This window comes from Ornithodoros turicata, chromosome 2, assembly GCF_037126465.1.
Source record: "Ornithodoros turicata isolate Travis chromosome 2, ASM3712646v1, whole genome shotgun sequence".
NCBI classification, from domain to species: Eukaryota; Metazoa; Arthropoda; class Arachnida; order Ixodida; family Argasidae; genus Ornithodoros; species Ornithodoros turicata.
The window spans coordinates 93,852,770-93,878,802 of NC_088202.1; the positions used below are offsets into that span (position 1 = coordinate 93,852,770).

Below are 26,033 nucleotides of genomic sequence, written 5' to 3' on the forward strand. Positions count from 1 at the left end.
AATGTTGTCACTCAGTCGCAACCTTGAGAGGGCACGGGACCGTTACTGTTTTACACGGGTGGACTTCTCCGGCGGAGTGGTCTGGAACGCCTGCCAAACGCGATACGCCACTAACAAGAAGGCCATAGAAAAACTGGTTCATGGCTGCTTTCTTGTCAATGATGCTTCTCGCTAAACGCCGTGGGTAACAACTCAATTGTTTCTGTGAAGCTCTATTATCGCTGTAAAGGTAACGGGCGAGACAGCAAACGTTATATGGGAATGGATCTTGCCATCATCAAAAGATGAGTATGATGCAAAAGACACGACGCCAGGAGTAAGAGACGTGCAAGAGTAGGACCACTGTTCCTTCTCGTTATGTTGCTGAATGGGTTTGCCCGGAGGTAATGTCTTTTATGACAACCTTATGAGAACCATAGAGAAACTGAAGATAGCTGAGGTGAACATTAAAGAAAAGCCTGGTACAAACAGGACAGGTCACATCAGCTACTCCGATACGTACTCGTAATATGTTACCACCGAAGGGTGAAAATGGTAAAAGTAACACTATGACCATCCAAGCCACTAGCTAACTGAAGTGGTTCACATTTGACGAAAGATGGGCGAAAGCGCTGTGAGCTTCGTGCCTGCCGCATTCTTTCATGTGGTAAGTGGCACTGAATATGCCGGTTCAGGGCCTTGTTTGACCCCAGAGACCAGTCTATGCTATGACGACAGATGCAATCTAGCGTAGGGGTTCGTTCTGAGGCGAAATTTCAACTGCTATCCGGTGCTGTTCTCTTTTCTGTGGAGTGCGTAAAATCCTGTCTTCACAAAAACAGAACTAGTTATGGTACCGTTACCCTTCTCGGGCCTGCTGGTCAGCTGTGTGGGCAGAACGGAGCACTCCATCTTCTCCTGGTCCATGTCTGAAGTGGGCTTCATGGGACGATGTCCCTCGGATGTAGTTTGGGGATCAGCTGCTGAGAACGCTCTAGCGATGTAGGAACGGCTTAATCGGTGGTGGTGCCGTCTGCATGCACACGCAGTTGTTTGTCCAATCCTCGTTAGCCTCAGTCATAGATGGAACTTGTTATCGAGGCGGTTGAAGCCGGCATGAAGAGATGGGGGAGCGTTCAACGTCCTTTCTCACGATGCATTTCAGGAATGATGTAAGGCATGCGTCACACAGTCTGTATTGTTTTCTATCCTTTTCAAAGATCACATAGTATCGAGCGTCTGATTGCAGTTCTGAAACAATAAGTGGGTGAGTGTTTGTCGAAGAAATCATACGTGCCTTCTCTCACTCTCTCTTTTCTTTTCTCTTTTTTTTGTGTGTGTTACGACAAATAACACCAATTGTGTTATGGTCGCAGCGAGGGGACTTCGTTCCCAATCTTGCGCCCTAAAACTTGAATTCGAGTAATTAACAGTTGGATATTCGGCGGCACAAGGCAGACTGAGGAATGGGCATATATACGTTTTTGCATCAGCACTGTAGTCTGGAGCACTTTTGGAGCATTATATTGTAGGATAGGATTATATCATATGGATAGGAGGTCTTCTGTTGTATTCAGTGCGACGTGTGAACAAAGGTAGCTAATGGTTTGAAACAGGAGGTAATTACGATTTCTGCACTCACGGTACATGTGTTCCGTGTCCCCAATTAGCCTGGCTGGCGTATAAGTCGGCGTTGCCCAACGTCGAAAAAGTCGCATAGATTTCCATGTGGGTTCTCAGTGTGCGGAAACAGGGACGCCGTCGCTGCATTTATTTAGAAACAATTGCCAACGTTGAAACAAACTCTACGAGAAATTTTAACTCACTTTATTCGTCCATACGGATACTGACAAACGCAACCAAAATACAGACGGAAAGGATACAACGTACACACATCACTGGGGGTGCGCATTCCCTACGGAATCGATTATGCAGAAATTCGCTATCCGGACGACAGAGGGTGGGTACCGATGCTTCCGGATAAGCGAGACATGACTCTGTTATTTTGCGGACTATGCTATCCTTGAGACAGAACCCCTGCATCGACGCGCAGGAGACCGCGTTTAAATTTTGTGAGGGAAACGCGAAAGGGATTTGCGACATTTGGCCCCGACTTATGTCGGATAACTGTAAAGGACAGTCTTTCGCATCGACGCAAGCCTTCACTTCAAGTTTTACAGCAAAGGGTGTGATAGACACGTAGGGAATCCGCACCGCGAATACAGGCAGTGGTGGCTAGCAACACCTGACACGCGGCGTGTCCTCGCCTATTCACACTTCGCCATTCGTCCTCTTCCTGTCACTCTTCTCTTACTCCTCACCCAACTCTTCTCACCTTGGAAAAATTTGTGGTCCTGAACCGAGCTTGATTCACGAGGGGTGGGGATTTATTGGCAGAAAGGAAGAAGAAAGGAAAGAAAAAGGGGAAAGGTCAGCCAGGCAGCACGCCGGCTTGCTATTCAAGAGAAAAAAAACGACATTCAGGGTTTTTTGCACTTCCTGCAGAGAGCTAACAACACGCTGCTCGTGTAGGGTCAAGAGTGTGAATTCGATCGCACCTCAGCTACAGACAGCTAGTTTACAGCCACAGTGCAGAAGTATAAACAGTAGAAATATGTCGATAGATAGGCAAAAGAGTCGATCTAGGGACACCACGGACTCCATCTAGGGACAAACACAACACCTAGAGCCTCCATGGACCAAAGGGACAAAGTCAACAAATAATTTTGTGGCTGTTTCGGGAATTACTCGTAGCAATATATTTTAGCTGTGCAGGGAGGTGCTTTATCAAGGGTCCTTTTTTAGGGGGCAATAATTATTCAATATCTAGTACATCATATCGCTCACCACATTATGTTTATACTATAAGATATCAATTACAGCCAGGTGGATAAGTATTCTTTCTGACATATCATAATCACTCACAGCAAATTTTCAGTCGAAATCAGAGGAACAGAATCATAGCGAACAATTATTCTACTTGGCATATCATAACATTCACTACGAACTTTATACGACGTTCATATCAACATATGCCTGTGGAACAGAATCAAAACTTGCCATAATTATTATATCTGACATCTAATAATTTCTTACACTTACTAGAAATTTTCGATTGCAAACTGAGCAGCAGAATCACAGCGAGCAATCAATAATCTACTGACGTTCAGGCACAACCAACCTTCTATGTACCGAATCCTATCATAAAGCCACTAACCGTCTTCATATCAAATCATAAAGCTCGCTACATGTTATATGGCATGTTTATATCATTCTAGGTCAGAGTAACAGAATCAAAGCGAGCAGTAATTGTACTACATCTACTAACATGATCATATCACACATCCACTACAAGTTTCAGAGACCTGATCATTTTCATTGACCATGTCACACAGAAGCATAAACAGCCACTGTTCGGGCAAATAATAGATATGAAAGCACAACACACAATATGCAAGTAGCTGCAGAAAACGGTGGCACAGATTTTAATTGAGGAGATTTTGAACCAGTACATTGTCTGTGCTGTTACAATTCTTATGATAGTAGTCCTAACCTTTCTATATGTGACCACCATTGTAAACCCAAAGCTCGGAACTCATCAAGCTTACTCCAAGCAAGATTCACTGCAAGTTCAAACTTAAAGGAACCATGAAATGATTTTCGAGAATTGCGAGTACTCTGCAGGAAACCGTTCTCATGATCCATCACTATCGCACACACATCGACTTTTAACCGTATTCAGTACAACGGGGGCGCAGTTATCAGACAAAAATAGCAGGGCGTGACCGCTGGATATATGCCTTCGAAGTGGACTTACGTCATCGCCTTTCAATCCTCTCAGCCAACTGTGAACGACGAGGAGACACACCCCGCCGGACCACGTGGGTGCATGGTTTCGGTTTGGACAACAACGACGTTGTCCATCTCCCGTCGAAATCACTTGAAATATGGAGAAAGGCAAATTATCAGCAATGGAGGTACAGGTTATGTGACACATACAGCGTCTATGGATCGTTCGGTACGCAGCAGCTCGTAGAATGTCACCGACGAAGGTATGTTCTGACGAAGAAGTTCAAAGAGGAAAACGTGCTCCGGTAACCATGCTGACAGTCAACGGCTATATTACATTTCTCGTAGGATTCTGTGTCAACGGTTAGTTACAATCTTGTCTCCAAGTCAAATTAAAACATATTTCATGACAAAGTATGCAAGCTTGTTTGAAAATTTTACACTTTGCTCGCAAAAACCCGTCCGCGAATCCGCAACATGTTCTGTGTATGATGTCACGGCCAGTTCGCCTCGGAGGCGGGCCGTAGCAGCTGCCGTTCACGCCTGTGGTAAATATACAATATTTTCGCTATTTGTACGATTTTCAACTTCATATTTCACAGAGTAATACTTTAGTACAGGGGAACTAATTAACAATGATCGTGGGTTTGTCAAGTATCTTTTCATGGTCCCTTTAAGAGTGGTCTCTGTCAGCCGTTTTATTGCTACTAACGTATTCTCGTCTATGAAATGTCTATGACATTTTGTTGTACCTTGAGATCAATCATAGAAAGGTTTTATGTACGTACCTCGAAGACCGTTGACAGCCGCTGAAAGCCACAACCCAGTGTTGCAAGCCTTTGGCGGCCCTGCCGTATTTTGCCGTGTCACGAATGAAAGCAGACGAGCGAGACGGCGAATAATCGGCGAACACTTTATTCACCTGCATAACACAAGAGTGATAGCTCTCTGAACACAACTGAGTCCAAAGAATCAATGCTACAGCCTGGAGCGCACAAGTATTTAAGCGTCGCGCCGAAAAGTCTAGACACAGCACATGCGTTTGCCAGAGAGCAGGCGATGTGTCTGGAAGCTTCTTGCTCCTTCTTCTTCAGCATGCGCCGGGATGAGTGGTGGTGATGGTGAAAGGGCTTGCCGTTGTCGGCCTCACGTATGTGCGCAACGTCACGACTGACGCCCTGGGCCGACTTCTAGGGGAACTGTGCCGACATATGTCTGAAAGCGTCTGAGGAAAACCCAGGAAAAACCCCAGACAGCACCGGCACCGGGATTCGAACCCGGGTACCTCCCAGTCTCGACGTAACATGGCTAGCACGCTAACCACTGAGCCACGGGAGCCGGGATGAGATGTACGGTTTCGTGCCTGCCCTTGAAGTTTCTTGAAGATGATTCGTGGCATTGCCCCCTCCGTAGACGTGGCATCGTCCCGATGCCGGAACCTGTGTCGGTCATCGCATTTCGTTTGCACCCTGCGAAGCCTCGTAGCCAACGGAGCACTTATAACATTGTCGTCGGCGCCGTTATCGATTAACGAAGTTGTCTCGTGATCGTCGAGAAGTATTTGCAAGTCACTGGTAAGGTTTCGAGCGTCGCTGCGGTCTGTGTTGCTGTTCGTCGACTTCGTCGAGCTCGGGGCCTGGTCGCGTTGTAAGTCAGCAGAAGCATTCTGCTGCCGTAGAGAGTCTTCAATTGCAGCGGGCGGCGTCAGGTGAAAATTCCTGTAGACCCAGTCGTCGATACGGGCAACGGTGGTAGACGTGGGTGGCTTCTCCACAGTAGTAGCAAAGCGGCCTCAAGTCTGACGTTCGCCGTACGTCTGTCTTGCGATGGAGTTCCTTGTGCGCGCGGCGGGCAGCTGAGTGGTGCAGGTTGGGCGGGTCGCGAATGCGCCCAGCTGTTGCCGTGCCGCGCTGCCGATGGTGGCTGTCGCATTCATCTTCTTTCGTGTTGGTGGTCCCAATGGGCCGAATTCCGCACGTAGACCACGCTGTCTTCGACTCAGTCGTTGCTTTTCTTCCAGGCCGTTGAGCAGGGATTGCCCCGCACTTCCACCAGAAATGTCACGGATGAAAGCAGACGAGCGAGACGGCGAATAATCGGCGAACACTTTATTCACCTGCCTAACTGGCTAACACAAGAGTGATAGCTCTTTCAACACAACTGAGTCCAAAGAATCAATGCTGCAGCCTGGGGCGCACAAGTATTTAAGCGTCGCGCCGAAAGGTCTAGAAACAGCACATGCGTTTTGTAACCCATGGGCGGAAAAGACGAGGAAGGAGAGGAAGAAGTTGGAACATCGAAAGGGACTTGCTGGGAGGTGGAACTGGACGGTAGCATCTAGTGTGGCTGCCTTCATGACTCTTAGCCAGCGCTTTTGAGCAGCGAACGTATCTTCGCCTTTTCTCTTGCGCTTAACTTCACGGCTATCCTCCGCGAGTCCCACACCTATCATTATTCCGACAAGCCTCAACCCCCTCCTCCTCCTCCTCCTCCTCTCATATATAGCTAGCGTTCAGGAAAATCCACGCCTATGACCCTCATCTGGTACTGGCCAATCGCCCTTAGTGGATAACGGCCATTTCCCCGAGGATGAAGAAGAAGAAGAAGAAAGGGACTTCGGACGTGTGTTCCTAACATGGCGCAGCCGACTATACCTTCCGAATACCGGGAAATTCTACAGTGTACCAATGTAAGTGTAATCGCTTCCCTGCCCAAAAAGGTACTAGAAGACTACTGCATATCTGTTGACCTCGAGTGCCAAGGGACTAAAGACATACTAGCACAACGTATTGCTCAGCGAAATTCGGCCGTGACAACGAACACGGATGCATCAAATTCCTGTCCACCGCCAGCGCAGGAGACTCCTGAGACAATCAGGGACTGTCTGTCGACCATGAGAGCAATATGGAAACGCAAATGACATTCTTCGACCACGCCACCCGAATAGCAGCTTCAAATCCTTCAGGTCAGTTAGCTGCACCGCAACTCGATTTGACAGCTATGATAAGAAATTTTGACGGACTTCATGAAGATAAACTGGACAGCTGGTTAACAGACATGCAGCAAATACGAGACCAATACAACTGGACGGATTCTACCACATTAACTGTTGCCAGAATGAAATTAAGCGGCGCAGCTCGTGACTGGAACGAAACCATCGGAGTGCACTCCAAAACAAGGGAAGACCGGCAAACGCAAATACGTCAAGCATTCAAAAAGAGTGTCACAATAATGAATTGGGCTACAACTGCAGTCCAACGCACGCAGCTTCAAAATGAAGACATATCATCTTATCTGTTCGCTCGGCTAAAAATAGCAGAATCGTGTCCATACAAACTTCCAAATTCCGACAAGCTGAACTGTTTTCTCTACGGGTGTAACAAACGCGAAGTTGTGACTATTACCACAGCTCACTATCGTGGCACAAATCTGGACATCATGGAAGCTATTCAAACTGCCATTGACATAGCTAACTCATTCGTACAACAGCACGACCCTTCGTCAAACCTTCAAGGAAGAAGCCTACAGCCAGTACCACAATGAACCTCACCACGTACACGCCAGTGAACATTTTATTCCACTCGTTACAATAACCAAGACCAAGGTGGAGACTGCATCAGAGGAGAAGACCCCAGCACAAGATGGCCCCCAAGACGTGACCGGGCAGCCTATAACTGCTACCGTTGTGGACAGTACGGTCATTTAAGCTACGACTGTCCTTTTCCTGACCAAAGAAACGAACAAAGAGCAGCACGCTCCCTGTTTCGACCACAAGCGCACGACGACGTCTTGCCTACCTCAAGCTCCGTCGGAGCACGGGATGAACATAACCGCAAGCAATCATACCACGCAAACTCTACCATCCATCCAGGCACCTCAGCTTATCCCGTTATAACTGTTAAGATCAATGAGAATACAACTGAAGGAATCCTAGACACAGGATCATGGCTCACATTCATATCACAAAAAATGGCAGAACGATGCAACCTGATCCTCGATGAATGGACAGAGCAACCCGTCACAGCAATTGGCAATATTGCTGTAACACCAAGAGCCAGCTGTACTGCTACAGTGTCAGTCGATGGACACGAGGCATTGCTCTCCCAAATCGCCGTACTTGACGACCTTCCGAAAGATGTCATCATAGGCAATGACTGGCGATGCGCGGCCAAAATAAAAAGTACCATCACAGAGGACAACCATGTTGTGCTAGAGAGCATCCAAACAACACTATGTACAAATGAAGAGAATAAACCGAATGCTGAGTACTTCGGCTCATCACTTTCAGGAGAAATAAGCACTCCGCAAACCGAGACTCTACCGACTCTTGATGCACCGCCCGTTGTAGATACTGCAACCTACGACACTTGTGTTGCCGACATTACCGAAGGTGCAACTCTTCCATATGTTTCTCACCTACCACTTGAACAACAAGAAAAATTGAAGCAAGTCCTAAAGAAAAACGAACAGGCCTTCACAAGTTGCAATTCTGACATTGGCATTGTCTCTGATGTGGAACATTCAATTCAACTAACAGACGATATACCAATAAGGTCAGCACCCTACCGCTGTTCATGGAGCGACCGGAAATTTATGAAAGAGGAAGTAACACAATGGCTCTCGAAAGGAATTGTGTCTCATTCACACTCTCATTATGCTTCGCCTTGTATTGTTGTGCATCAGCCCCACCATCTCACGACACCTTTGCGTTTATGTAACGACTTCAGAAAGCTAAACGCAAAAACCATCAAGCACCCCTATCCCATGCCTCGCATTGATGATGTCCTTGACCAATTAGCATCGTCCAATTATTTTACAAAAATGGACATCAAAAAGGGATTTCTCAACATAACTATTCGCAAAGAGGACCGGCACAAGACTGCATTCGTCACGTCCGATGGGCACTTTCAGTACAACAGAATGAGTTTCGGCTTATGCAACGCTCCAGCTACAATGCAAGCTGCAATGGACAAATACTTCGAGGAGTTCAAAAGGTCAGAAGAACTTGTACTCTACATGGACGACATATGCATCCACACTGTTGACGCAGAGAGAAATATTGAAGTGGTCGATCTTGTCCTTCAACGATTGATTCAAGTAGGCCTTAAAGTCGACATAAAAAATGCGAATTTCTCAAGACAGAGATATCTTTCCTCGGGAGGATCGTTTCCAACAACGGTGTAACCCCTGACCCTTCCAGAACAGCAGACATCGACAAATACACATCCTTCAAGAACGCCAAAGAAGTTCGATCATTCCTTGGATTAGCCGGGTACTACAGGAAGTACATAAAAGGATTCGCAGAAGTAGCAAAACCACTCACTGAACTCACCAAAGCAAGTGTAAAATTCCAATGGACTGAACAATGCCAGCGCTCCCTAGACACACTAAAATCCTGCATCAAGAATCCACCAATACTAGCGTTCTTCGACCCATTCAAAGAAACAATCCTCTATGTTGACGCTTCCTCTGACGCTTTCGGCGCGGTACTTTGCCAAAAACACGGATCCAATGAACGACCCGTGGAATTCGCCAGCAGACTCGTTCCTGCACAGGATAGAGTCCGTCAGGCGAACGAGCTAGAATCACTGGCCATACACTGGGCTGTAACTGAACGCTTCCGACTTTATTTACAGGGTCTCCCGAGCTTCACTATATACACAGATAACTGCACTGCAATGCACTTAGCCTCTAAAGCAACCGTTTCTCGACGATTTGCAAGAGTTGCACTGGACCTCGGCGACTTCAACTTCACTATCAAGCACAAGAAAGGAAAACAAAATGTAGTAGCCGATGCCTTGTCAAGACTTCCGGGAAGCATCGTTGCCCTTGTCACCGTGCGCGCTGAGAACTTCAAACTCAAAAACGCTCAGCTTCAAGACCCGGAATTGGCACTCATCAGAGAAACCCTCAGAAAACCACAGACATCCCTCACAAGAAGCGACAACAGGATCGTTAAAGACTATGTCCTAGAAGAAGAAATACTGATACGCGTACTTCGCAACAAAGGTAAAGAAAAACGGGTCATCGCGCTACCACTGTTACTAAGGGACACAGTTATTCGTCTCTATCATGACGAACACCGCCACAAGGACCCAAAAAGAACTGCGTCTATGATAGCAGGCAAATACCAATGGCCTGGATTGCACGCAGATGTCTTAGAGTACGTTCGCAGCTGCGAAACCTGCCAAACCACAAAACCAACCAACCAACACGACAACTACACTTCCGAGAAATTACCGACCGACCATTCGCAGTAGTTTCTATGGATCACATAGGACCAATCAACGAAGGCATTGCTAACCGGTACCTGATCACCGCCGTGGATCACTCCACAAGATACGTTCTGGCCAAGCCTGTTCCATCAAAGGCACGTCCATCAATACACGTCGTTGAGTTCCTAAAAAACGACATAATATACAAGTACGGGCAGCACGTACGTGTACGTGCACAAGTACGGGGTACAACAGTGATTTCAGACGGTGACAGCGCCTACACTAGCAACACCACAAGGGAGTTTTTCGAATCCCACGGAATAACGCACACGTTGACAGTACCATACCTGGCTCGCTCAAACGGTCTCGTCGAGAGATACAACCGTTCTATTCTACAAGTACTCACAAAAGCAGTCAACCATACAAGTAATCAGTCCTCACAACAAGATTGGGAACAACATATTGCACCAATACTGTTTCAAATAAATGCAACTCCCCATTCGGCAACACAGCGCTCACCATTCCACGTACTATATGGCTACGACCCTATAAGACCTCGGGAACTCACCATACACTCGGCAAGCGACCTGGCACTCGTAGCGCAAGACGAAAGCGTTGAACACATTAGGGAACAAGCCAGAGCATTGCTACAAGCATCACAAACGTGTCAGATGCAGAAAGTCAACATCCACAGAAAGCCAGCCAACTACGCTATCGGAGATCCAGCACTGCCTCGAACGCATGTACCAAAGGGCAAGCTCACGAATCCATTCAAAGGTCCGTATTACATCCGCAACAAAATCCAAGACGTCTACGTCGTTGGAAATCACGACAACACCTTTCTCAGAAGAGCTCACGCGGATCAACTAAAGAAATATGTACTTTCCCAACCACAAATAACTAATTAGGCTCCGGGCCTCTGTGGGGATGGGTGGTGTAACCCATGGGCGGAAAAGACGAGGAAGGAGAGGAAGAAGTTGGAACATCGAAAGGGACTTCGGACGTGTGGTCCTAACAGTTTGCCAGAGAGCAGGCGATGTGTCTGGAAGCTTCTTACTGCTGCTGCTTCAGCATGCGCCGGGATGAGATGTACCGTTTCGTGCCTGCCCTGGAAGTTTCTCGAATATGATTTGTGGCAATATGTTCACTACAATTGTTCCCAAAAGAGTTATTATTATTGTTATTACCCTGTAATTAATTCTTCAAAAGGCTAGCAAAAACAAAACCTAACATAACTAAAAACACACCAAAGCGTCTACACCACTATACGTAAAATATACACGTTTCCTGAGCGCCGCCTGGAATATCCAGAGGAGCGGTTTCACTCATTCCTTTTTGCCAGCCAGCTCTCACTTGGCAACGCCCGACGCGACGTCGTGAGCGTGCACCGGAAATAGACGCGCATTTCTGGCGATGGAAGAGGAGAGACGTCGAGCCAAAAAAATTGGCATGCCAAACGTCTTTCACAACGTCGGCGAGAGCTGCCGAGAGCGATATACTAGCGACCAATAAGGTGACACGGAAAGGCCACGCCTCCTGATTTTTCGTCTGCTTTGGACGACGGAATGCCACTGTGGTGGGAACATGAAAATCGTGAGCTGTGATGGGGCGGCGGAAATGTTCCGCTGCCTACCTAACCTAACCCTGAAGAACACAAACTACAACAGCAACTAACAACAAAAAGAGCAAGTTCATTGTCTTACGTCCAGAAAAAGGCTCGAGAGCCTTCATCAACATTCCATACTCCAAAATCTAATGTGTCGTGGCTGGCCGTAAAGCGCAGCGATATGTTCATCGGCTCGCTGCTGCATGAAGTATCCCCTTCTCATACTGAAACTTCCTGCTTAAGTTCTTTTCGGGAAAAGTGATAAACCAGAGGGGTGTGATGGCACCTGCAGCGCCGGATGTGTATAACAAGAACGGAGGTGACTCGGCTTTACAACGAAGATAGTTCTAGAGTGCACATGAAAACGAAACCTCGGCACACGGGCAGAGACGATGATGAGGATGACACTTAGACTAGATGCTGCGGTGCGCTACAGGTGTATCACGACTTGTGATTAATGTATAGGTCGTGGCTTTATTATAGTGTCTCGACAACTTATTCCCTCATCGCCACCGAAGCTCCATGGATCCAGTTCTCGACTTAGTCTCTACGATATGATACCGTCTCGCACATCTGTGTGCTCCACGCCTTGCGGTTTTTTGGAGTATCTGGTCGGCTCTTCAGCTGGCTCCACAACTTCCTAACGCACCGAAGTGTCGCTGTCCGCACATCCCAAGGCCGAAGCCCTAAGCACCCTGTTCATCAAGGCGTACCCCAGGGAGGCATTCTCAGTCCTACACTCTTTAATGTGGTAATGGCAGATCTAAAATACCTAAAATCGATATATAAACTAAAATCGATAGTTCTTCGCAAAGTAGCATTCTTCGTGTATGCCCATGACGTTGCCCTTAGGATAGTAGGCAAGTGACGACTAGCCATTCAGCGCTGTTTGCAACAAGCCTTAAACAATGTCCATCTCTACCTTACGCGACTTGAAATGGACCTTTCGCCCGAAAAGTACGTCGAGCTGCCTTTCACTCACAAGATTATGAGTAATTTCCCTCTTGGGGTGGGTACAAAGAAGCTCGAGCCTGTGCGTTCCCGTCGCTTCCTTGGTGCGGTCCTGGACTCGAACCTGCGCTGGGCTCGCCACATTAAGCACCTTGAAACCAAAGTGCAGCGATGGCTTCCTGCAATTCAACATCTTTCTGAATTTGGCTTGGGCTGTGATCAACGCTCCCTTCTAGCCGTTCACGCGGTTTTGGTGAGGGCGACTCTGCTTTACAGCCTTCCAGTCTTGCACAGGGTTTCTACAACATCGTCAAATACCCTTCGGATCCTGTTCGCACAAAGCCTTCGTCGCTGCCTTGGAGTTCCAAGAATGGCTGAAACACGGCAAGTCCTACCTGAAGCTAATGAACTCCCGGTGGAGGTGCTCCGTGAGTGGGAAACGGCTCGACACTTCCTACGTTCTGCGTGCGTATATTCCGCGTCAACCACTCCTCAGAAAAATTCGATACCGTCCTCAAAGTGATTTCCGTCGCGTAGCGCAGAGGGCGCGACAGGCTCTCACTGGCTTCATGCCTAAGGATGTCACACCGCCGAACGCCCCTTGGTCTCTACCTGTGTCACCCACCTTCGCACGTCTTCCTGATCTCCAGGGCCGCAGAGATCAGGTTCTTCCACAAGCCCTTCGAGGCAATTTTTATGCTGTCATAGACGCGAAGTTTTCTACCTCTGCCGCCGCATACACCGATGGCTCGTCTCGAAATGGCAAGTCCGCATCGGCATTCCTCATTACATCCGAAGGCGTAGTTGAAGGACGTGGCCTTTCGCATCAAACATCATCCACAGCTGCGGAACTCTATGCCATACTTTTCTTTCTGCAGCACATCGTTTACTTTGCCCAACGGAATTGGGTGGTATTCACTGTCTCAACATGTGCGCTGCAAGCAATTGAAAATTCTGGCATCCGAGGCTCATTTGCACCGCTGGTTATGGATGTGTTAACTTCTTACAAACTTGTCTACGACGCAGGGTACAGGCTCGTTCTCCAATGGGTTCCAGCCCATCACGGTGTCGAAGGCAATGATCAGGCTGACAGCGCTCGATTTCCACATGCCTGCACATATCTCTCGTCAAGATGCCGCATTACTTCATCGAATGCGCCTCCATGTGGCCTTCACAGCACAGTGGCGCTACCGCTTGAGACAAGTTGCCTCTCCCCACTGCAGCCACTGCGGTGCTGTTGAAGATCTAGAGCACATTCTTCTCCATTTCCCACACTACCAACCTTCCCGAACTGTACTCACCGGATCGCTTAACCAGCTAGACTCCCGCCCCCTTTCTCTCACAAAATTGCTTGGTCCCTGGCCACATCCCGCACACCAACGCTCTGCCCTCAAGGCTCTCTTCACCTTTCTGGGCACCACAGGACTTCGTTCCTTATTGTGAAGAGCCTCAGCAATGGTTTAGAGTATCGCCCCCGGCGATGAAACTCCTCAGTCATCATCCCGTAATAAAATTGATGTTATTCCCTCATATCTCTGGTAGGTCGGGGTTGTCCAGTTGGATATCTTTGGCGTTGCATCGCATTTGGCGCTAGTAGATTAACAGCATACTGATGGATGCAGATCATGGCCGAAGCCAAATCTTGTGGTGTGGGCGCCTCTTCGACCCGAAGCGCACCGTGAGGTGTCCGTCCTAATGGAGCCGGGTGCTGTCGCAAAGGTCGCGTTCTGTAGATCCTGATGGATGAGTAGTACTCTGCATACGAGGCACACGCGATTTCGCTCCTTGACTGTGTATATCAGAGCCGGATGGATGACGGTCGCTGATTCTGAGACCATGGAATGGCTCAGGTATACACAGAGCAGGATGTTCACGCAAAGGTTCACTGCTTGATTGCGCCACCTGGTGTTGGAGCAGTATGCTCCCCCACCACAGGGTCCAGGTGGTAATGTTGACTAATTGATGCGGCTTACTTCCCCGGGAACGGGCGCTGACAGATGCCTTGATCAGTGATGTCTGCCAGTGAGCCTGTGGCTTCGGGAGCGTGCAGGCCGGCGAGTAGATGAACGAGGCATCTGCATGAAAAAAAAAGAACAAAATAGAAAGGAAAGATGTCACCTTGGAGTATTTTGAAGGCGTTGGTTATATCGGGAGGGCCCTGGTAACTCGCTCTGAGCTGTTCCATCTTCAGCGGATTAGGACTCTCTGTCGATGGGGTAGTGGAAAGGTTGTGATCGCAACAAACTTGTGGCAGCGTCCTCATGCCCTTTGTCATGCTCCAAAGTGCGACCGATGTATTCCTTGAGGTCTGTGATGAGAACGGGGCCGGACTACTTGCTGGTACTGCAACGTTTCAGCCTATAAGTAACGGGTGTATGTTGCGCACTCACCCAGTAAGGACTGTTCCATCGGTCAGTGACAGAAGCTGCAAAATCGTTCGCCGCGTCGCGAAGTGGATACGTCCGCCTTAGGACGAAGTCCCCTACGCGATGCTTCCCGGCCTCGGCCCTTGTTATACCGGCATGCCTGCTGCAGTCGTGCAACCTCAAGATTCTCGCGTGCACAATGAACCGCAGTTGAGGGACAGCTGCGAAGGCCTCCGCATATCGTGCGGAGTGGTATTGGAGTGGTGTACTCGCGTGTACTATTGGAAAAAAATTCTGAACGACCATCAGGCTAATGGTCCTGGTGTCGATGTCTTATGGGACCCACCAGGTCCATTAGGTCCAGTAGGCCACCAGGTCCAGCAGGCCATCAGGTCCAGCGGACCAACTAAAATACGGTCCGTCATTTTGGGTTGGATGGGTGGGTGATCAGCGGCAGAGAAGCGCCATCTCATGTCATGCACTGTAACCTTCTTCGTCGTGTTTCATCGGTTCTCTAGGTGAACACGATTATAGCTATTATTATTGCCTATAGCCACTATAATACCACTAGAGGATCATCAGCTGAATTTGCAAAACAGACACTGCTCACACTCAGCAAGTTTTATTCTTACGCAGGTCACACAGCTTCTCGCTCAGCACGCGGCGAAAAGGCTTCATCCTTGCTTCGATTTCGCGCGCAGACGGACCTGTGCTTCTGATGTGGCTGACGACGAATTCTGAAAGACAACGAAAAAGCTTTTAATATAAATCTGCACAAAATGGATATGTGCAAACATACACTATCATACGTCTGCATCGTCTTCTCCGCTCTCATACCACTTTGTTCCGTCATAATATAATGACTCGCAGTTTACATGTTTGTGGCGCAAAAGTATTCCAGCCATAAAGCGCCACTATGATTGATGTGTGTGAAATGGTGACTGTGGAGGATGATTGTATGAGTGTGGCAGTTAAAAGCTATCTACAGGTATGGGTGATGGCGTGATGCAGGACGATGGTGTGAAACGTATGTACATAATGGGAGTGAGTCATGACAGGACGACATTAGTCGCAACAGGATGTCACGGTGACTGTGATATACATGACAAATGCGAAAGTAATGACTCTAGGTGAGTTACGGTAAAATTTGAGCCGCAATATCTAACATATCAGAGTCAGTACTCCACACATCGTCAAAAACTTGACCACATTCTCAAATGGCACAAGAGGAGTGCCACCCAGCATAAATGCGGGGTGGAGTGGGACATGGAACTTATAGAGGGCACCAAAGCACTGATGACGGTGGTGTTCGAAAAGTGGACAGGAGGCCAGCACGTGCAAGACATGCACAAACTTGAGCATGCAAAAACATGCACGGCGTGCTCCCATCAGACTTTCCCGTCAGCCTTTGACTTCCATCAGGACTTTCCTGATGGCTCTTCACGGCCATCAAGAGCCCATCAGGATGTCCTGATGGGGTGTGGAGCCCGTCAAGACTCCATCGGGACGCCCTGAAGGAGGAATATATTTCCATCAGGACCCACCAAGGGGTCTTAACATGGTCTAATGGCCATCAAGGGGCCATAAGGTACCATCAAAAATTTCTGATGGACCATTAGACATTTTTTCAATAGGGTTTGTAGCATGTTTTCAAGTGGAAATGCTATTTCCCATCCAAAATTCAAATAGACAGGCACCAATCGGTGCTTGTCTAAAATAGCTCTACTGCAGTAGAACTATTTCTGGCGCACGAGTGGCGAAGCCTATCTCTGTAAGGCGTGTGTCCCAATCTTTACGCTTGCTGGTAAGCGTTACCATTACTTGGCGTTGCCAGTACTTAGTAGTGTTCACTTTTGTGTATAGTCTTGTACTTAGTAATGTGTATTTAGTCTGTTTTGGTCTAGCGTGTCCCAGATTGCCTTCATATGTGTACTATTTAAGTTATTCTGTCTGTGTAACTTTGTATACGTTTTTCCCTTTGTATCAGATTATGTTCCCCTGCTGCTATCACCTATTGTAGGGACCGCTGGGCTCGTCAAGCTGCACTCTGCAGCTTTTCTCCCGGCCCCACCCATCAGTAAATGGGAAATAAACAATTGAATTGAATTGAATTGACCAGCGGCATGGCAGAGTGGGCTAAGGCGTCCGCATCCGTCTGTCCACATCTGTACGCCGCTCATAGCCACAGTTGCTTCGCGGCGCTAACACGCAATAAAAAAAAAGAATTAAATTGTATCATCATTATTCCTATTCACCCGCTCAGTTATGTTTGTCTGGGTGGTCTAGGGAATATGTTGGATGCTCAATGCTGAGCAGGTATCGACAAACACCTTACTTGTGAAGTATGAGACGTTATCCGTGATGAGCTGGTCCGGGAATCCAAACTGCGAAAAGACATCCAGCAGTCGGTTCCTGATCTGGGCATACATCAACTTCAGCAGGGATAGAGCTCAACCCACTTCGTGAAGTGATCTGTAACGAGTAACAGATATTGGTTAGCACGGGGATATCTGGGGTAAGGACTCATTTCATCACATGCGACTGTCTGCTTAAGGCTCCAGACTGACAATCGGCTGTCCACCCCTGGGTTTAGACTTCTGACAAACTGGACATTTGCGAGCAAACCGCAAAACATTTTGTCTCATGCCGGGCCACGTGTAGTTCATGTGTAGTTCTTATTGAGTCTCGGGGTAGTAATATTTTGGTGACGGGGAGAAAATGTCTGCACCATAGCAGTATTCTTGTACACTTCTGCTGCTACGCCAACTTCAAACATGCCTGTCTTCAACAAGCATCAAGCCCTGCAATGGCAGAAGGTAGGAATGGCCGTCGTATGTCGAGCGTCTACTAGCCTTCTTCGCGGCAAATGATGTCGCCCCAGTGAAAAACGAAGTTACAATCTTCAGCTGTTGCGGGCCGAAGACTTATTCACTGCTCTGTGACCTCATGAAGTCTGCTAAGCCTCAAGTTAAGACTCTCGGTTGGTTACCCTTGGAAACCATTACTGTCCGAAACCGTCTGTCGTCGTCCAACAGTTCCGGTTTCACTCGCGCGCTCACGCGGAAGGCGAGTCTGTGAGTAGCTTTGTGGCAGTATTGAAATGTTTGCTGGAATATTGCAATTTTGGAACGGAGCTCGCAAACATGTTGAGAGACCGTGTCGTCTGCAGTATCAACAGTGCAGCGATTCAGACCAGACTTCTGGAACAGGTGGACCTAACGTTCGTGGATGCTGTGAAGTCCGCTTTAGCAATAGAAGCAGCAAAGAAGGATACCTGGAAGATATGACGGGCCAGTGTCAACAGTACTTCATTATCGACACGTCGCATAAAAATTCTAGGGCTGCAAGTACCCGCTACCATTGTGGTGGAGAGCATCTTGCATCACAGTGCAAACATGCGGGCAATGTGTGCAATTTTTGCCAGAAGCAAGGACACCTCTCAAGTGTATGCAACTCTAAGAACTTCAAGAGGAACAAAACAAGCAATAATGCTTCCAAAAAGCAACTCTCAACACCAGTTCGAAAGTCGCAGCCGAGGCCAGCTTCTGTTACGTCGTTGGAGAGTATGCTGCGGACATTCACGATTCAACAGAAGTTTACGACTTGTGGCACGTAGACGGTGTGACGTTGTCGCCACCGCTCACAGTTACCATTGATGAGTGTGGGAAGTCACTTTGTATGGAGGTAGACACAGTCGCCACCCGATCGAAAAATCCATTAACACTCCATCAGAAATTCTAATATTTTGATGGGCCATCAAAACAGCTTGTCGGCACATGAACAACTCTTAGTGGTCCAACAGGACTCTTAGCAGTCCGACAAATGCTGTCCCAGAGCCCGTCAGGTGGGCCAAATGGCCCCACAAAAAGGCCTGATGGTACCAGAGGGCCCCTGACGACCCAAGAAAGGGTATCCAACTGCCCATCACGTGAGCTTAGTGGTCCCATAGGAGAACCAAATGGTACGCCAACGAGGCTTTGCGGTCGAACAAGTGATGCCTCATTGTAGATCAGGGGCCCGTAACGGGACATCAGAGATATATGGAATACCATATAATCGCCAAAACACTCAATGCAGGACGCGGTAAAGGACAATACTGCAAAAGCTAAGACGGAACCTGCGTCCTGTCCTGTCCTAGTCTTGTCCTTTTTCTTGTGTCGAAAGTTGTAGCTGTTATAAAAACGAACGACGCTGTAGCCGGCTCTTCCAGTATTCAATATGGCAGGTCGCACTGTCCTGATAGGCCGATAGACCTCCGACCATCAGGATACTAATTTGTTATGCCGGCTTACTCATAAAACTTCCCTGCCCCATAAAACTCCCATAAAATTGATCAGCTCTCGAGACTCAAGCTGCGAACGCCCCAGCGTGTAAAGACGATTGAGCATCGCGCGACGCCCGCAGCCTATAAAAGATATCAAAAACTAAAAAAAAAACCTTCCGGGAAACAAACAAAAGGACGACACAACACACAGCACAGACTGACGAACAAGATTTTTATTGACAGACCTGCTTCTTAAATAACGTGAACCAGCAACGCCTTGTCCTGCAAGGTTACCCTTTTACACCCTCATTCCTGCCTAGTACTTTTATCTTTTCGAAAGCGCAGTACTTATCAAGAATCCCTCCTGTTAGCAACTTCTAAGTCCTGTATTTTCGAAATGATAAAGGTACTCTGCAGGCTTGAGGATGTAAAAGGGTAACCTTGCCGAAGAGGGCGTTGCTGGCTCAGGTAAGCAGGTCTGTCAATAAAAATCTTGTGTGTTGTGTCGCCCTTTTGTTTGTTTCCCGGCATGGGGTTTTTATCGCATTTTTTTAGCCCAACAGCCCAATTTTTAACAGTTTTCTATAAAAGGCCACGTGCCATGCGCGAGTACCATACGCATCCATAAAACGACTGGGAGCTTCATAGGTGGACGTCGCTTTCCGTATATCCGCCGGATGTCGCGTGTCGGCAGTTTCAAAAATTTTCCTAGTCTTGACAGAATTCTCTGACGGAATGGAGTGTTGCGAGAGAGAGAGAGAGAAAAAAACGCGCGATTGCACTGCAGAAGATCGATTCTCGATGGATGTACAGAATGCCTCAACCAAAATGGGTAAGAAATACAGACGTTGTGTTAGTCTTGAGTTAATACCCCAAGCAATTCCTCACTTCAATGTTGCGTGTGTGAGTAAATTAATAATTTTAGACACCTCACCCCTTCTATTTAACCGCGGCAGCAAACAGGGCTCTCGGGTTTGCCAAATCATGGAAGACAAGCTATAAGTATAGTATATGTGCTGTCTGCATCCTTTGATGTCAATGCATCAAAGGAAACGGACACTGCCACCCTAAGTGTGGTTTTGGTCTTTCAGTCCTGGAGAGCGTTTATTTTATTTTTTACTTTTTCTGTTCACGTCTTGAAATGCTGCGCGCATTGTATATTTTGAAAAGACTTGGAAACAAAAGAAATAATTGGAGCAAGAGAAACCGAATTCTGTCATGGCAGGAGTCGGAAAAAAGACTGAAAAGATTCTAAAAGACTGAAAAAATTCTATTTTTTTACTTTTGTGGAGCTCCCATCAGGCCATTAGACCCTTAGGTCCTAATGGTTCCATGAAACCGCTAGACCATTAGTCCTATTGGAGATGTCCGAAATTACGATAGGCCTATTGGCCTAATGGTTCCATTAGGATTGGCTCTGATGGATTTTCGATCGGGCAGCGTTTCAGTCATTGCAAAAGAGCGTCTTCAGAAACTTCTACCCGAGGTACCTGTGAAACCTTCTGAAGTGTTGTTACACAGTTACTCAGGTGAGTGTTCTCAAGTTCAAGGCAGGGCGGAGTTGTCTCTCAGTTGCTTGAGAAGGAAGTGAAATTACCATTGTATTTCTCTGAGGATGAGTCACCCACTGTACTTGGACGTGACTGGAGTAATGCGCTTGGCATAGACTTTTCTGTCGTGCAGCATGACTTATGTTCTTTCTCCGACACCACGGGCATGTCATTCGAATTTTCCGGAGTCTTCAAAGAAGGCCTTCAAGGGTCCGGAAGTTGCTGTTCATGTGCAGCAAGATGCTACAGCCAAGTTCTTCAAGCCGCGACCACTGCCTTTTGCTCTTAAGGAAGGAGTGACCCAGGAAATGCAGCGCTTTGAGAGGAATGGAATCCTGATACCTGTCAAGACATCAACGTGGGCCATGCTGATCGTCCCTGTTATGAAGAAAGACGGTCGGGTGAGAATTTGAGGGGATTTTAAAATCAGAATTAATCAGGTAACAATAGTTGAGAAAGTCCGAGAATTGAGGACCTATGGTCTATCGTGTCTTGGGGAGAAAAGCTCACGAAGTTGGATCTCAGGAATGTGCATCAGCAGTTCGTGCTTGAGGAAGAATCGAGAAAGTTTGTGACAATTTTGACACACTGGACTGTTCCAATACACCCCGCCTGGGGTGTCGTCAGCTCCAGCTGTGTCCCAGAGAAAAATGGAGAACTTGCTCAGGGGTCTGCTACATGTGGTAGTGTACTTTGACGATATTCTTCTCACTAGCATCAATGACGCAGGTCACCTACGTAATCTTCGTTCTGTTGTCAGCCGTTTACGGCACGTCGGGCTGGGGTTAAAAATCGACAAACGCAAGTTTTTTTGTGACAGACGTTGACTATCTCGGACATATTATCAGTAAAGATGGGTTATCTCCAAGTGCAAGCAATGTTGCTGCAATTCTTTAAGCTCCAGCACCTGTGACATCATGGAGCTGCAGAGTTCTTTGGAAATCATTAACTTTTACAGACATTTCCTGCCAAACCTTTGCATACTTCTTTATCCGTCGTATCAACTTCTCAGGAATATAAAAGCTTGGCAGTGGGGAAATGAGCGGGGACAAGCGTTCACAGCAAGCAAACGCCTGGTGACGACAGCTGCCGTCCTTGTTCATTTTGATCCAAATAAGTGACTGTGCATCAGTTGCGATGTATCGCCATATGGAATGGGATTAGTTTTGACACACCGTGAAGTTGATGGACAGGAGCGTCCCATCGCTTATGCATCAACATGCTTGTCTAGTGCAGAACAGAAGTATGGTCAGCTGGACAAAGAGGCGTTGGCCCTAGTATTTGGAGTCGACCATTTCCATCAGTACCTTTGGGAAATTCCTTTTGAAGTCCACACGGACCATAGGCCATTGCTTGGCCTACTGCGCGGGGATAAGCCAATTCCAGTTCAAGCTTCGCCAAGAATCGCTAGGTGGGCCCTTAAGCTTTCCACTTAGACATATGGTCTCTTCTACAAACCGCGGAAAGATATGGGTCACGGCAATGCACTCAGTAGATTGCCCACTAGGAAGAGTGCTGAAACAGAATTTGTTACAGAAATATCGAAAGGATTCGTGCTTCAGCAAGCTTACCCAAAGTTGCTCTTGCCTGCTGTTTTGGCCAGAGCTACATTCACTGACCTTATTTTGAGCCATGTTCTCGTGCTTCAGAATGGAGATGACCTGCCACTGGGTCCCCAAGCAAGTCCTTTCCATGCAAGGAATATGGAATATGGAACATCAAAGCCAGCGCAGCAGCGTGCCCTTAAGCGCCAGATTGCGCAGGACGACGCTGCACGAGCTACGCTGCCTGCCCTTGGAGTATAAACAGCCCCTGAAAACCGTGATCCCAAGAAAATCGTAAGAAACACGCCGCTGATGTGTAAAGTTTCACATTGCATTACTGGATTTTATTTATTACACATCTTTACCCGTTTGTGATTCCATCTACTTGTCAATCGTAATTAAAATACACCGCCAGCCATGTCTGTACCACAAAGCGGTTGTAGTGCCGGCCAATCAAGGTGTATATATATAGTCCGACGTAACTGTGCTGCATGTCCGCACGCTGCAGAGATTGCGCTGCACCGGGGAGGGGAATCACACTCTCTATGGTCTAGCGGCTAGCGCGGCCGGCGGCATCGAACGCGCTAGAGCGTCGGCCATTCATGGAACATATTTCGCCGTCCGCGCTCGAGCAGTCAGACAGCGCAGTCACAGTCGCCCTGGCGCTGCCAGCGTGACTTTGCAGATTCGCCACGACAGCCAATACTGTCGCGCGTCAGACTGTAAACACATATTTCCCAGATGGCTTGGCATGGCGTCTCCGACTTCGGCTGTCACTGACTGCAACGCCAAAAAGGTTGGCCTGTACTTGCACCTTCAGTTCTGCCTGTCGTGTTTCACTGACATGTTTGTCTCCATCCAGACGGCAGTCATAAAAGTCTATAGTATCCACTGTCCTGTTGGGTCACTAGATATCAATTTCATTCCTATCTAATCCAGTTTCCCGAAATTGGCGGCACCCAGTAAATATCGGTGAAATATACTTGGGATAGCCTGGAATACAGAACTGTATTTTGGCTCTTGATTGGCCAGAGAGCTCAAAGAGCGGGTGGAGCTTCATGTATAAGCACGTCTCAGTTGGCCAGACTCCCTTTTTTTAGACATGGCTGTGGTTCTAATGTGTCAACCAAATGTGTCTGTCGTTTTGAGAGCTGGCGTTGGTTGGAAAAGACCTTTACATATGTGAGATGAGTTGGTTGAATTCAGTTCCGCTAGGACAATAAAAATGCTTGCAAGTGTATGACTGTGTGTCTGTTGTTTGCATGTGCATGTCTCTGGGTTGAAGAATCATAGTTTGGGATGGCTTCTTCAAACTTGTTTGTTGCACAATTGTAATTTAATTTGGACTAATTTGGAGTATATTTAATGTAATTTAATTAAAGATCGTGAGTTGATTGGATGCAATCAATAAAAATATCTCAGTGAACATCTGTCTATACTTTGCATGGTGAAATGATGTGTGAATGGTCAATGTGTTGGCTCGCGGGCAGGTGGCAATGCGTGGATATTGACGGCGTCGGATTGCGGGGTCAGCTGGCTGGCGGCGGGCACGGAGTCGATAACTGGCGAAGTAGTGGAATAGTAATAATTGATATCACAATTCACAATTATAAAAATAGTATCAAGTTTACATCTGTGTAGTCTGCATGGGGAAATGCGCGTAGGTCGGGCAGGAAGTCGGCGGCTATCCGGCGGCGACGAAAAGAATTGCGATGGTAGCGCCCCTAGCGGCAAAGTACAGAAAACCTAAACCTACATCGTTATGATCGTATACTACTTGGAACAATATGATAATTTTATTTCAACCATGAATCTAGTAAGTCCAAATATTTTGACATAGATGGATCTAGGTCTCTCTATTATTCGCAGATGTGCACAAAGCAACAACTTAGCAGCATCCCATCATTAATGAGCTTTGGCTGTAAATATTTAGACATTTCATTGAAGACACAATGAGATAGTGAGCATATCCAGTGGAGTGTGATGCAAGACTGTAATTTGAGAAGTTCACTGTTACGCATTGACATCGACTTTTCCTGCGTGACGCTGTGTTGCGGAGTGACGACCAATTTGACAAAAGGCAGTTCCATTACTCACAGTAGCTTGCATATGTGCCGACAGCAGTATCTTAACATCGTAAGAGGTAGAAGCTGCGATGTTAAGATACTGCTAGATAATTCCCATCACCTCCACGTCCACACATGATAGTGTATAACATGATTTTCTTTCAAATAGAACAGTTGCACTTTTTTCGACTGCTCCAATTTTGCCGGTCAGTTAGTGAATACTACTTTAGTTGCATTGCATAGACAAAGGAAGGAAATCGTTGCTTAAATATCAATGAAAACTAACAATCTGGTATAGATTTACACGTAAGCCTCCAGTATTACATAGCGGATACAATAGTATCACTAAAATAATCACCAAATCAATACAAAATCACTAATCACTATTCATCATTGATCACTAATCACTAAATTTATTTATTTTATTTTCTCTTATTCCTCTTGTATTTCATTCGTTTTGTTTGAAGTTGTTGTCAAATTTTGTTCTTCAAGTACTGTTATATGTGTACTGTTGCTGTATTTGTACAGCTCCCGTCAAAGTGAATAATAACACTGGAAAAATTGTGGTCTCATACCCGAGCGCGATTAGAGCAACTCTTTGGGCCATAAGGAAATCATAATTGAACAAAACTATTCTGTTAGTTTAACGGAAGTATGTTGTTTACTCAACATTGGCCAGTTCCCCCGTGGGTGGCTGTTATTACCCTCGGAAATGCGACAGAATTTTTTTTCAGTTGTATTATTAACCTTGAGGGGAGCTGTATATGCCGTGTGCCTTCCGCCACTTCGGGGATTAATTCCCCTCATGTGGGGGCACATAAATGAATAAATATTAATAACTAATAAATCAATAGTAATCACTAAAGCCTCGGATCTTGTTCTAAGTTATCTCTGTGTTTCCCAAATGATAATACGTATGCGTATTATTGTTCTCCTTTAGCACTGCGTACTACTGTACGGCGCGACGTCCTTCCGGTGCGGAAGAATACTTGAAAAAATAGAAACGACCTTTACTGTAAACATACGAAGGGAAAGAGGAATACTGGTATATATAATGCGCGAGATGATCGAAACTTGCTCATCGGTAAATCCGTTCAGTTAATGCAGTATCTGACGGCATGTTTCCGTTGTCAACATCATCGCTGATCAGCAACCCATCGCAACTCTGCTTCTATATTGAAGTAACATGATATTGTGCTCGTTGTTCCGGATGCATGTCATTGTTATACCGTCTGACATTGTATTACATGCTGTTGCCACCGATCATTCTGCAATGAAAGCTCCTCTTAGGCCGTGTTTTTCACGGAGCCAAAATGGACCAATTGGAACACACGGGGCTCGATTGCTGTTAGGTTCTATTTTTGAAGCAAGCGGGCGACATAAACGTTATTGTGAAATGGGCTTTAGTGTGAAACGGAAAACGTTAGGGTGTAATTGTTCTTCCTGTCATATGCTGGTTGCGTGAAATTGCATATTCCGGGTGACCCTCCTGTTAGAAAACGAGTAAAGAAATAGACCTCTACCGAAGAAACGTCACCGTGACGTTATCATGACGTTGGCAGACATAACGAAACCGAAACGGAGAACACCGCCGTTTCATAAAGCCGTATCCCTTCATGAAGGTCAAGGGTCGCTTCTATGTATTAATGGTACACACAAACGAGGTCACGTTTTTAGTCACTTTGGTGTCTTCATTCGTGTTC

The 26,033-nt window shown here is 47.0% G+C and overlaps 1 protein-coding gene and 2 long non-coding RNA genes across 3 annotated transcripts in view; 1 reads left to right on the forward strand and 2 right to left on the reverse strand.

Moving 5' to 3' along the window:
* The window catches only part of LOC135385806 (facilitated trehalose transporter Tret1-like), a 17,352-nt gene extending 16,255 nt beyond the window's left edge, over positions 1 to 1,097 (reverse strand). Inside the window, exon 1 of the mRNA XM_064615339.1 lies at positions 843 to 1,097. Within this exon, the coding sequence (XP_064471409.1) occupies positions 843 to 924 (82 nt within the window). The 5' untranslated portion in view covers positions 925 to 1,097. The remainder of the gene's footprint in view (positions 1 to 842) is intronic.
* The window catches only part of LOC135385807 (uncharacterized), a 16,488-nt gene extending 774 nt beyond the window's left edge, over positions 1 to 15,714 (forward strand). Inside the window, exon 3 of the long non-coding RNA XR_010420497.1 lies at positions 15,543 to 15,714. This is a non-coding gene — a long non-coding RNA (uncharacterized LOC135385807). The remainder of the gene's footprint in view (positions 1 to 15,542) is intronic.
* LOC135385808 (uncharacterized) lies at positions 15,513 to 22,524 on the reverse strand. Its single transcript, XR_010420498.1, has 4 exons — positions 22,340 to 22,524; positions 20,768 to 21,098; positions 17,242 to 17,378; positions 15,513 to 15,643 (listed from the first exon to the last, which is right to left on the reverse strand). It is a non-coding gene; the product is annotated as an uncharacterized LOC135385808 (long non-coding RNA).
* Between the last annotated feature and the right edge of the window lie 3,509 nt (positions 22,525 to 26,033).